Raw genomic sequence first — 13,876 nt, 5'->3', positions numbered from 1 at the left:
TGTGACACCAGCAACACCCTACGTCGCGATAAGCTTTGCTAATAGGGTTTGATTTTTTATTGTTTATGATGACGGGTGTCCCCACCCCATTTTAAGGCAAGTCCCTATGTATACGGGAAAGGGGAATCAAACTCTTAAGTTTACGGGGAGCAAACCCACAACGCTAGTCATTTGCCCAAACTCCTTATAAGTTACAGGGTTTGATTTGGTGGAATAATGCTCAAAATACTAAATTATTTTGTCTTCCTTCACGTGCACTTCATTACAATACCTCCTACGTATCCTTTTTAGACTTCTGGATGGACCTTAGATGCGGCCTAAGAGGGTAAATAGCTCTTTCTTTCTTTTATTTTTTCTTTTTATTTTTATTTTTTCTGCTGGAACTGCTTTAATATGTCACTGAAGATTTAACCTTTATCAGGATTCTATAAGCCTTGTGCAATGACAATCGTTGGATTGCACATCACCATGTTTTGATCAATATTGATAGAATACGAGCACTTCATGCATACTAGAAATCTTCAAAGCTTGGCTGTTCTGGCACAAATACTTTCAAATAAGCGAAAGATGATGAGGACACTAGGAAAGGTCCTACTCATGGGCCAGGAATATTCTACATGCAGACAACCTTCGGGCTAAAAGAAAAGAATGACTTATTGTCTATATTCGACGTGCATGATTTGACCAACTTGAGGAGTGGACTTTCAAATTGATTTAGATTAGGCCAGCAAATGAGAACCTCTCATTGGTGCTTCCCCAAAACATCACGTGAACGTGATATTCATGCACCAAAATGACATGCTATGCGGATTGCGTCGTGAGTCAACTGTGGGGCCCACCTTGATGTATGTCTTATCCAAGCTGTCCATCCGTCTTACCATCTCATTTTAGAGCGTGAGCCGAAAATTGAGCATAACAAAGTTTCAAGTGGACCACACCACAGTAACCAGTGGGGATAATGATGTCCACCGTTGAAACCTTCCCAGAGTGCACCGTGATGTTTACGTGTCATCCAACCTGTTCGTAAGATCATATAGACATGGATAAAGGGAAAATACAAATACCAGCTTGATACAAAACTTCTGTGGCCCCCAAGAAGTTTTCAACAGTAGACATTCAATTCCCACTGTTTTCTGTGGTGTGGTCCACTTGATCTTTAGATATGCTTCAATTTTGGATTCATGCCCTAAAATGAGCTGGAAAAACAGATGGGCGGTATGGATAAGACACATACATCATGATGGGCCCCACAGAGTTTATTCAGTACGTTATCCACTCCAATGACATCAAGAATAAGATGAGAAGTGATTCACGGTGCATATGCCTACACGGCAAGGTTGTGCGAGTTATGGGCCATTCATGGGGTGAGCACCACGAAAATGCCTATCCCCGAAAAATCAGGCCAATTCACTTATCAGGTGTTGCCACGTGTGACAGCTGGCACAATGATTCAGCTACCTATGTTGCTCATCTGATTGGTGGACTTTGATTATTGTCCCCACCACATGATGCTGGTGGGCTCCACCCGACAAACGGCCGTATTCTGCAGCTGTCATCCTGCCGGGATTATTTGCTCTCCTATAATTCGACTTTTTGAAGAGTGAAAATGACCAAAGCATGGTGAGGCCCATGCCGTGTGCATATGAACCCAACCCATCTATCAGGTGCACCCAAAAATACCCAATTATCAAATGAGTGAGTGGTGGACCACACATATTTCAGTGGGTGTTGGGTGGCTTACATTGTTTTCTATAGTGCGGTCCCTGATGAGTGGACCATTCTGATTTTCGAGCCATCATCCAATCCTCATCTTAGTCCACCTGTTCAGATTAGAATTCAACACACACACCGCATTGAATTTTGGTCATTTAAGACTTTATAGCTTCTTCTTTGTTTGGATAAAAAATCTGAAAACCATAGATAATCACACATCCTCATTTATTTTCATCTGCCAGGACTAAAAAGTTGATTCACTGCCTCTCATGCATTAGAATGCATGCCACGTTTGTGAGATCTGAACCGTTTATCAAAGTCTATATCACAACAAAAGTGCCTCTCCCACTTTTAAGGCCATTGGATTACCTTGTGGACAGCAACCTCGTGTACACTTCCAACAGGCACTTTATCAGAAGGGGAAAAATGCATTTGAGTGGCACCCAAACATGCCTTAAGAATTGATATAATCTGTTGCACGCAAATTGATGAATAAAATCAAGAAATGATACTCAAACAAGAACTAATCGACATGCAACAATCCTGAAATTCTTCTGATGATGAAAACTTGCTACCCTGATCTAGCATTCACAGAATTCCAATGATTTTTGCCAAACACTACTTATCGCAGATTCGATTCTCAGTCACCGTCATATAAAGGCAAACTCAAAATTTTCAATTTGGGGTTTGATCTGCTCTCAGCCAGTCGTGTACAAAACATCATCCAGTCGATGGGCCACATCACAGAATCCATACTGAACAAGTGATCATGTCCATCCACCAATGGATTTCTCATGGACCATCACCTGTAACTGTTGCAATGGATCAGACAGACCGGAACCATGTCCCATATGTAAAGTGATCCATCAATCGGTAGGGTTTGGTGGCATGATTACGAATGGGAAGGAAGATGGTTTCTCAACAACAATGATGACCACTTGCAAAAATGTACAAAAACCATTAGAAAGGTACACACCATTAAAATGGGGGGAAAAAGATACAGAGATTATCATTACCTAGAAAAAATGCATGTGAAATCAAAATACATCCATATCTACTCACATTCCAAAATCCTTCTATGTTGAATCCCACTCTAAACTCTCACACAGGAAACCATAAGCAGGCATCGCAAGCTCAGTGGAAAATTCCAGCTACATGTATTCTAGAATGGGCCCAGGATCATCCAAACAAGGGAAGATTTACACAAATTCGAAGAGCAGTCATAGCTCTCACTTCAAGGTGACACTGATGATTCCTATGGGGGACTTTGGGCGGTAGTGTTCATCGGTATCAACCTCTTCAATTTCCTGAAAAATAATGGAGGCAATATGGGTTCAAGGCGGCAAAAACCATGGTTTGAGAAAATTGAAACTCCAGTAGACTCGATCAGATTTCAAATTGAGTCAACCAAAAGCTCTGTTTCCAGTCGCACCGGTTTCCTTTTTGTAGAAAATCATTGTGGTTGTCATCATCTTTTTCTGAAATGCACCATCATTATCAAAGGTTTTGCCATGTCCAAAGTTACAAAAGGGGGTTTCTTGTGGGGGGGGAAAAAAAAAAAAAACTTTACCAATAATGGTTTCCTATTTTTTCATGATTTTGACTAATTATTCTAATTTTTACATTTTCATTAGGCAAATGATCACATACAATCCATGCATGTGAACTTCACATACAGCCCGGTCATAAGTGCCAACATGTCATGAGTGAACCAAAAACATCAGAGCCATGCAAAAGGTGCTTCCCACCACAAAGAACACCCGGTGCAAAAATCAGGCCATCCCATCCATGGCATTCATGGATTTATGTAGCGACCATGGAGTTCAACTCACCTGGGGACTGAAACCAGTACAACTCTTCCGACTCAAGTCCCACATCAATGAGGTCACTCGTTTCATTTTGGACCGAAACCGATACAACTCAGAAAATAACGACTTGTATTGCATGCCTTTTTTTTCAAACCATGTTGGCAGTGAATAGCAACTGATCACTATTGATAGGTACGATTCGCTGTCCATTATTTTCATGCAGGGTGGCCTGTAAATGAGGGGATTGAGCAGATTTTTATCCGGGTGATCTTCATGGCGAGATCCACCTCTTGCATGATGTCTGACACACATGACAGGTTGACACGTGTGACGAGGCTGGATGTGAAGTTTGCATGTGTGGGTTGTATGCGATCATTTCTCCTTTTATTGGTCACTATAGAGAACATTTCTCCTTTTATTGGTCACTATAGAGAAAGCCCCATCACACCAATGCACACAATAATATGTATTTGGGGCTTTTGCAGATTCCCACGTCTATAATAACATATTTGCAAATACCCACAAAAACACACATGGTTTGCGAATAACCACATTGTTGATTCACGATTACTGCAAATAACCACATTCCGTTAGTCTTCGTAACTTCCATCAGCAACAATTAGAAAATGGCAAAATTGCCCATGGGAAAAAAATTCCTTCAATTTTCCTCCGTACGGAACAAACCACGGAATAATTTTAACTGGCGGCTTTTTGAGTTGTAGAGAGAGGTTTTAGGGTAGGGGCAGTTTCATCATTTTTTTAAAAAATATGCTCAAAAAGCTAACATCCGTTAGAAAAAACTAAAGGAAAGTGAGAATTTGCAAAAACCATGAATTAATGATGTGGTTATTTGCAAACGTATTATTTTTATGTAGGCACTTGCAAACATCCTAATTATTTAGGCAGTTATTTGCAAAAAAAAAAAAACCACATGCATTCACCATTTTCTTATTACCTGAACAACATCCTCCCCCTTGATGACCCGCCCAAACACAGTAATCTTATCGTTCAAATCTGGAATCGGTGCAGTTGTAATGAAGATGTCGAATGCTTTGCCATCCCCCCTAGCCTTTGAAGTTCCAAGCATAAATGCCTCATGTTTTGGGCTGGATATATAATAAAGAAGAGTAAAGATATCAGCAAACAAGTACAACCAAATATCAACCATTTAGAATTGTTGGCATTGCACAGGTGCCATGAAATGAGCACCAAAATACCTCCACTGTAATGTGGAGCTTGTGTATGGTGGTTAGGAATGTTGATTTCCATTTGTGCCATCATCTGGATGGACAATAACCCAAAATTTCATCAAGGCTATCTGATTATGGCAGAAGTCTGATAAGGTTAACATCAATGGGAAAAAAAAAACCCCGCATTCAAATAAATCTCAGAAAAATCATATTTTTGGGATTGTCAAATCACTGAATATATATTTTTTTATGTGATGTCACATCCACGTGGTGGCCCACCAGAGCTACCAGATCAACCATCCCCATCACCAAACACATTCCCACTTGTATTGTGTGGATCACTTTTCATAGTAGTTTTGACTGTACTACAAGTGAACGTGGAAATCAAAAAATAATATGAAAAGACAAGCAAGCAACCTTATCGCCAGTTCACTGTGGGGTTTTCCTTTCAATATCCAGTCTTCTGCAGATCCAAGCCCATGAAGATCGCCTCCTTGAATTACATAGTTCTTTATCACAAAATGAAATGGCATCCCCTTGAAGTATCCCTTTTGACTGCGAAAACAGTGTGCTGTCAGTTGGGTTCTTCAAGAAAATTGAAGATTACAGCCATGTAGAGGAAAAGGGAACCGCATTGATATCTACACCCACCCTGATTGATTTGCATGCACCCTTGGGTTGGGCACAGGCCCGGCCCGACCCGACCCGGCCTGAAAATTGATAAAATCCCTATTACCCACTTGAATGTTCCTAATCTATCCATCGATCAAGTGGGCCACAAATGCACGAAGAAATAGACATTTTAGAGAATGAAACCAACAGTCAACATTCAAGATGTATGGATTGCCTAACCGGGGTTTGGAATGGCATACATGAGGGATATAACAAAATGTATAAAGTTGGGTTGGGTTGGGATGGGTCAGGCTAAAATGACTTGAGATCAAGCCCGACCCAAAATTTGATCAGGCCATGCATGTGAGGCCCAAGCCCAGCTGGCCAAGCTAAATGGTCCAAGCCAGCCTAAAGCCAGGTTGGGTGGGCTGCCCGGCCCCATTGTCACCCTTACTTTCATTGTATATTCATGGAGGAACGTAGCTATGCACCCATCCCACCACCTTTACGCACCACCATGTACAATACGGCATGTGTGGGACTCGAGCTTTCTCATCAGGTGGGCCCCATATTGTTGATGCCTGTGCCCAAAACCAGGCTGGTAAACTCGTCAGGCAGGCCAACTTTTTTTCTTTCTTTTTTTCAGTTAGCTTGTTAGTACACACCCATTGTCAGCACACACTCCACTGGCAGGCCACAACTTTTAATAGCTGTGGATATTTTTTTCATACACTGGTCCACCTGATGAGTGGACCGGCCAGGGCATCTACATGGTAGGCCCCCAGGATCGACAGTCAGATGTTCAACATAAGTGGCAATATGTAGAGGGGCTGAGATCTACATGCATGTTGATCAACAAACTTCTATTTCAAACTTACACAGAAAACTGTTGAGATGTAAGTTCAATATTTCTATGATTTTTCTTACTTTAATGTTTCATTACAGAGTAGAAATCTTCCTAGCAACACAATTATAGATCACAACATAAATCAACATTCAGAACACCTGCGTGTGAATGCATGACGCGCATGCATGCATGCACACACAACACACAGGTGCACATAGGCAAACACACTACCACATACAGCCAAGAAAGACATCAACAAAGTTTGGACACTTGGATGCTGGCAAAATCATGTGTTCAAATCATAGTTGTCATTCCATTTATATGGGCATTTTCTATTTTCTTTTCTTTCTTTCTTTTGGTCATTATGGACCGACATTCAGTTTCAGAAAACGCAGGTTAAAAAATATATTAAAAACAGAAAAAATAGGACAACCCATTTCCCTAAAGAGAGGGCTCTGGCATATTTTAATGCTCCCATTTGAGTGGATGAATTTCATGACTAAAATGCCAAGAGAGGCATTAAAAAGTACCTGACAAAATATCTGGAAAAAAAAAAATGTTAAAATAAAAGGTTGGTGAGAATAATCTAGCCAAAACAGATAAGACATGGCCAACATGGACAGAAACAAGCTAGAATAGAGACCAGTACACTCCAGTACCCATACCAGCAAAAAAAAAAAGAAAAAAGAAGAAGAACAAGAAGAAAGAATTGATCAGGTGCTGTTGTGCCGTTTCAGACTGTTGTGCCGTTTCGGAAGGGAAAAAGACAAGAGGTTGACAACATTTTGGTAGCCTTATTTGATCAACAGAATCTTGTTTTCAGCTAATTACCAAAAAAAAAAAAAAAGTTGTTTTGAGGACACAAAAGCTAGAGAAGTCAATGGGCTGGTCACAGTAAATGGTCTGCTCAAGCCCCAACTGTTTATTCTTTGGGACTGACAATCAGATCCTAGCCCAGGCCGCGAGCCTACCCAAAGCCTGGCCAATGAAAGCCCAAGCACAAAATCCCAACAAGCCAGACTGACCTGCTGAAACAAAACATGCGGAGAATAGTAAGCAATGCAAAAAGACTAGTTTGACAAGTGGCAATATGTTTTAACTAATAAAAAGATCCCATGATTATAAGTTTTTCCATGTGCACAAGGGGAATCTACTTTAAGAAAAGGATGTGAGGGAATTGAAAGCTACAAATATCAAGTGGCATTCGTAAGTTAAATACTCACCACAAGTCAATGAATTTATCCACAATCTCAGGAGACGCTTCCTTATTAAGTTCCACAGTTATCATGCCTTTGGCAGTATTTAAAATCTAGTATGACATTAAGACATAGAAGTTAAAAACACCAAGGATAAAGCTGCAAAGAGATGAAATATATAAACAGAAAAACATCCAACAAAATAAGCTAAAAATGAAGAAACCTTCAATTTTATCATGCCCTCAGAAACCAGCATTTGCATGTCCAAGAAAATAAGCATAGATTAAAAAATTTAAATTTTTTTTTTTTTTTTTTAAAGCATGTGTCACTTGCTAAATTTAATTTCATAAACTGCAAAATCACAATGTAATGTTTGCGATTTAAAAATAAAATAAAATAAAATAAAATTTTATCAGTATAAGAACTTAAAGTTTAGAAACAAAAGTAGATGATAGCTGAATAATATCAAAGCAAAATTTCATCATTCATCACTTGTATTAACATCTCATCTCACAAAGATTGAGAATCAGCATCCCAAGATATCCACTCTCCACCTGATTCAAATGGATTAGTAATGGTTTTAAGAGTTCAACATTTCAAAGGGAGGATTATGATGATCTGTTTCAACGAAGCATTAAAGACCTACCAACCAAATGATATGAGAGGTGTGCTCCAGTGCTACCACTAGGCACTAACACCATAAACTTACAGTTAGGGGTGTAAATGGGCCGGGCCAAGCTCTGTCCACACCCCGCCCACATTATTTAGCCTAAGCCCAAATCCGACCCAGGTCTGTGATGGGCCCAAATAGTCCAGCCCGGAATCCTCATATAGGGCCCGAGCCCGAGGAATGCTCGAAAAATGGGATGCAGATTGACTATTGACGCTACCAGTAGCATGGTGGCTACTGGACGGCGCTTTGTGGGCCCCACCATGATGTATTTGTTTTGTCTATGCTGTCCATCTATTTTTTCATATTATTTTAGGGTGAACCCTAAAATGAGGCAGATCCAAATTGCAAGTGGACCACACCACAAGAAAACAATGGTGACTCAATGCCTACCATTAAAAACTTCCTAAGGCCCACTATAATGTTTATTTGCCATCAAACCTGTTGATTAGGTGACACATACCTGGTTGAAGGGAAAACACAAATATTAGCTTCATCCGAAACTTTTGTCACCCCCAAGAAGTTTTTAATGGTGGGCGCTCAATCACCACTGTTTCCTGTGGTGTGGCCCACATGCAAGGTGTACCAAATCAGTTACATATCGACCATAATACCTAATACGTAACAGTAACGGCCAAGTCCATTATGCGATACAGGGGTCGAAACGGTGACCCCCCAGTTTTTGGCTCAAATCAACCGTCACAGGAGCCGTAATGGCCGTTACGCCCCATAACGGCCATTACTGCCCCATGCAAATCAAGGGTGGACATCCCCTCTCAACTTGTTCCCTGTGTTGCAGCCCACTTGAGTTTCCGTGTGGGCTGATTTTTGGGCCCCGGGGGTACCCAGCGGTGACAGCTCCGATGGACAGGTTGGATGTCGTGAATACATCATGTAGGACCCACTTCTGCCCAGTGTCACTGTAGCTTACGGTGGTACCAGTACTACAGGAGCACACCCCATAATTCTGACTTATTGTACCTTACAGTGGTACCAGTACTACAGGAGCACACCCCATAATTCTGACTTATTGTACCTTACAGTGGTACCAGTACTACAGGAGCACACCCCATAAAAAACGAAAAAAAAAAAAAAAAAAGACAAATGCATAAATTAATGCCACAAATAGGATTGGTTCATCTCCAGTTTGCATTTTGTAGTTTGGCAGATTTTCAGTGGATAAAATTCGTTTAGTTCATTATTCATTAAGCATCAAGTCTTCAATCAGTGGCCTCAGTGTGCAAGGTCTGCAGTCTGGATTCATTCATTTCATCGATTTGCCTTACTTCAAACATGCCTCAAGTCTTGCTCCAGGCCTCTTGTTAAAATTTTCTCAGGCAAGGATTATTATCATCATGTTTGGCAAGCTCTGAATTGCATGGAAATTTTCTGGTCAAGAATTCCTGAACTTTGCGATAGGGCCGCAGCTTGGGTTTAAGTTGACCAGAAGCTGACTAACCCAACCTGAGTTTGGGTCGGGTTGTCAAGGTCCTTGGGTTTGGTTCGGGTTGAAAATCACCAACCCAATTTGAATTAGGTTGGGTTTGGGTTAAGCAAATTCAGGTTGGACTAGGTCAGGTTGGGAATAATCTTATGTATTCGGGCCAAGTTGGGCAGGTCTGGACAGGTTGGGTCTAGTATAGAGGACTTCAGGTTCGGTTCGGGTTGGGCACCTTGTGTTGGAATTTGGGTCGGGTCCTCTCGAGGTTGGGTTGCTAATGTGTGAAGAATTTGTCGCAATGGTGAATCAATGCACCACAAATTGCACCACAACTCAATTTAGGTTTGTACCACACAAGCAATCAACAGAATACGTGCCATGAGAATGACCCTTAATAAGAAAGATTGCATCTATAAACAAAGGAACAGCCAATGCCCACAGAGGCCTGCGAAGTTGACAAGGTTGCATAAAAAATACAGAAAAATTATTGTATAGTAGTTGCATTAGTGGCCTGCAAATTAGCAGTAAAGAGAGTTCAGGAATATGAGGCAAAAATTGAACCAATTGTATGGTTAGGATTTGTCGAATCAACAGGATATTTGGGCTATGGTTCAGATTGCATGCCAGAATCTCGATCATGGAATGAATGGCTCAGTAACGTGGGGTAAAGGCCATCATGGCTTCCTATGGTTAAACAGTTCATTTAACCAGGAAGTCTGGGTTTTCTCTATTAGTCTTGTTTGGTTGTTTTCCTGTTTCAGCTTTGTATTTCTGCTTGGTGCTTATTTTGGGTGAACAAATTTGTAGTTGTTTGTTCCCAAAAAAAAAAAAAGAGTATGCCTGCCATGTGTATGGTGAAGTTGCTTGAGACAAATGAGCCTCCCTCTCCAAAGAGCCTTGGACAAGTCTCTCTAGAAAACCTCAGCTTAAAAAAAATATTGATCCCTATTATGTATTAAATCTTGCTTCTTGAACAATAACATTCCATTGTATTGGTAAACAAATAACAAATAACAATTGTCATTTATACGGAGAAATGAATCAAATCAAACAAATGACAATATCCTACACATCCATCTCTAACAAGATATATTTATCACTAGGCCAAAAAGTTTTTTTTTTTTAAAAAAAAAAAAAAAAACAGTGCCCACAAATATGGGAAGGAACTTACAGCATAACTAGGAACATCGAATTTCTTAATGTCTCCAGAGACTTCAATGTCCTATAGCAGAGCAAAGAATGAAAATGATCAAAAGCATGTGTTGAAGTGAAAAAGATTCTGAAAAGAAAAAAATATACGAAGGAAACATATATATCAACTTATACTCTTAGCAAAAGTATGCTCACTGTACACATGGCATACATGTACCTCAATCCAAACTGTCTAAATCATGGGGGGCCCACTGCAGATGGGTCATCATTGCCCAAAATCACACTAAGCAGACGATCCCATGTCCACTGCAAATTCAATGAGCAAATGAGACGATCCCATGTCCACTGCAAATTCAATGAGCAAATGCCCACTAATCAGAGGTAAGTATCATACAATTAATCCAATTCTTTCTTCCGAGGGCATGCCCCATCTGTAAGGGGCAACGATTTGGGCGGTTGAGATGCAAGCATGCCACATGTACTGTGGTTGTGTGATGAGTAATGATTGTTATACACTGCTAGCTTATCAACGCCTCTAAAGGATATCAGCAACGCAAAAATTTAACAGATACATTTAACTATGAAAAGAAGGCTACACAATCAATCTAGTCATGTGAAAATATAGACAATATATACTGCTGAAAAATATCTAAAATATGGTATCCAAGAAGGTTGAAGAAAAGGCAATGTCATACTATACGTACCTCAAACTTGAGTAAGGCATCACCAGCTAGGTTTGTTGACCTACAAATAGGTGGGCCATGATCGTAGATACACATTAAAAAAAGCACTAACCAACAGAATAAACTAATATCCAATAAAGATTCAATTAAAAAAGAAAGAAAAAATAATAATTTACAAAGATTATTTTGATCTCTGAAGTTCTTGGTACTGACGCACAATTTTAATTCCGCTAAAACTGATTAGATATGAATGCAAGAGTTACAATGCATTTGGATGCTTAATAAGCCTGACTTCCAATCATGATTTAAAATAATAGTCTAATACTGACTCGACTAGGTATCAGCCCTATACGAGACACTTTAGGGCCACATACCGTACCAGCAATATGACTCGTCCTTATCAGCGAGATGCCCATTGTGACTCATCTGTATTGGCCAATTGCACTGGAATCATGCAAATTGAATCTCGGACAAATCAGTCGACACAACCAAGACGATTGGTGTCAACGATACAACACACTCGCCAAGGACCAAGGAGCACGCTGAAACCGATATTTTAATCCATGGTTTTAGTTTACTCAATGAATTATAGAACTACTAAAGTGGGATGGTGACAGTTTAACTCGTAGTGAAAATAAAATAAAATAAGAGGGCAAATCTAATACAACCTTTTGGTATAGTAAAAAAAAGTGCATCTAAGTGCGTCTAAGTGTTTCTAAAATCAGTTTGTGATTGTGCTTATGTTCATCTAAGTGCAATATGCTTAGATGCAATTTGATGCACTTAGACACACTTTTCTTTTCTTTCTCAGCTTCTTCTGTTTTTCTAATTTTTGATGCGCCACTTCGATGCACTCAAGCACCAGTTTGATGCACTTGGACGCACATACAAAGCTGTCTTGGATCCGGACTAAAAAAATCTAACTGCAATTCAGTGTGTTTCATTAGTAAGGCAGGCAATGGGCCAGGCCTGCGCCCTGAAAAATCAAAATTTTGAATAGACCCTCCCTGAAGACCCGGCCTGACCAGTTCAACATTCAGGTCCAGGGCCTGGCCCAATGGCAGGCCCATTCATTGGAGTTGAAATGATAGTATTTGCAAATTGGAGGATGGCACTCATTATGAATAAAGAAAGCTAGCCCTGCCTTGGTCATTTAATATTTTCATCAAACTCTATTATTGCAACCGGAATACTGGATTCAATTGAACATCCAAATGAAGCCTAATTGACATGATTAACACTATGGTAACAAATAAAAATCCACCAACCTTGGAGACCAATATCGGTACGTAGCAACTAGGGAAAACACAACCAAGACCACAACTAAGTTGCAAATGATGATGGTAGTAATGCTGATACGAGTAGGGCCCTTCTTCTTCTTGCTTTGAAGTAGTAGCGTTTGAGGTTTGATTCTCCCCATGAGGTGCCCCTTCTAGTATAATCTCTATGAACTCCCTCTATGCAGACAAAGCCTGAACAGCCATAAATAACATTCAGGTCAAAAAAGGAATGACAGATCTGAAACATCAAGATTCAACTTGCTCAACGCCTAACCATAGTTGAGATGATCAAATAGGGTAAACCGAAAACCCATGAATGTGAACAAATGTATATTAAAAAATTACAAATTCTCACAAATAGAGTTAAATCTATAGAGAAAATATTTCCAAAAAAAAAAATTTTAATTAATTACATAGAAAGTCATAGCTCAAGAACTTCTGAAAATTTTCAAATATCAAACAAGATGTTATCTAAGCATGTGTGTGTGTAATAGACGTGCTACATAAAGAGCAATTCTGGTTAGAAGGGAAGGATAAGAGGCCCAAAACAGCATAAGCTAATAAAAGACAAGCAGCTTTTCTTAGTAGCAAGTGATATAAAAAATGCTGAAAATGGAATGATCGGAGTCTAATTCGTGTTAAGAGTGTTCTCAAATTATCTTGAAGATCTAATCTTTAAGTCCTATGCAGAGTGCAAACCCTGCGCAAACTCATGTGAAAATATTTGAGGATCACACTCAGAGAAGATACAAAACTCTCTAGGTTTCTCAAATTAGTTATCGACGATATGTAATTAAGGGCTAAAGGTGGGTTGTCCATTAGGCCTCGGGTCTTTACATATTTTATGCATTTAGCATAGGGGCTTTTTTGTGAAAATTGGGGACTGGACTCATCATTGTCCTAATTAGATGATTCCTTATCATCGAAGCTTTAGTTGTGGCTCTTTACCCCTATTGTTCTTTCTTCTTCTTCTTCTGCTTTTTTTGTTGCCTTTTTTTTTTTTTTTTGAGAGAGAGATAACGTAAATAATTATATTACTAATAGAAAAAAAACACAAGAAAACAAAGGCAACGCAGCTCAGCTGAGATAGCAGAACAGCTAAGCAGCAGAACAGCTAAGCAGCTAGGAAATCAAAGTTACAATCTAAAGTCTTAGTCGAGTAAGAGGCCCATTCGACCAGAAAATTGATCGCCCTGAGAGTAATGAACTCCGCCGAGTTAATTTTGTCATTGAAGCACCAATCGTTCCTTTCGACCCAGACAGCCCACCATACCGTAAGAAGGG

At 39.8% G+C, this 13,876-nt stretch overlaps 1 protein-coding gene and 1 long non-coding RNA gene across 2 annotated transcripts in view; both read right to left on the bottom strand.

Moving 5' to 3' along the window:
- Positions 1-2,662: 2,662 nt before the first annotated feature.
- The window catches only part of LOC131234398 (peptidyl-prolyl cis-trans isomerase CYP21-4), a 28,664-nt gene continuing 17,450 nt past the window's right edge, over positions 2,663-13,876 (bottom strand). The window contains exons 2-8 of the mRNA XM_058231246.1: positions 12,581-12,784; positions 11,334-11,373; positions 10,649-10,699; positions 7,394-7,479; positions 5,129-5,266; positions 4,477-4,627; positions 2,663-3,020 (exon numbers count right to left, since the gene is read on the bottom strand). Coding sequence (XP_058087229.1) covers positions 2,943-3,020; positions 4,477-4,627; positions 5,129-5,266; positions 7,394-7,479; positions 10,649-10,699; positions 11,334-11,373; positions 12,581-12,732 — 696 coding nt within the window. The 5' untranslated portion in view covers positions 12,733-12,784 and the 3' untranslated portion in view covers positions 2,663-2,942. The remainder of the gene's footprint in view (positions 3,021-4,476; positions 4,628-5,128; positions 5,267-7,393; positions 7,480-10,648; positions 10,700-11,333; positions 11,374-12,580; positions 12,785-13,876) is intronic.
- On the bottom strand, positions 7,774-9,156 carry LOC131234399 (uncharacterized). Its single transcript, XR_009165701.1, has 2 exons — positions 9,073-9,156; positions 7,774-9,017 (listed from the first exon to the last, which is right to left on the bottom strand). It is a non-coding gene; the product is annotated as an uncharacterized LOC131234399 (long non-coding RNA).

Source organism: Magnolia sinica, chromosome 19 (assembly GCF_029962835.1).
Source record: "Magnolia sinica isolate HGM2019 chromosome 19, MsV1, whole genome shotgun sequence".
NCBI classification, from domain to species: Eukaryota; Viridiplantae; Streptophyta; class Magnoliopsida; order Magnoliales; family Magnoliaceae; genus Magnolia; species Magnolia sinica.
The sequence above is the reverse complement of the archived record's forward strand: the minus strand, read 5'-3'. Positions and strand labels throughout refer to the sequence as shown.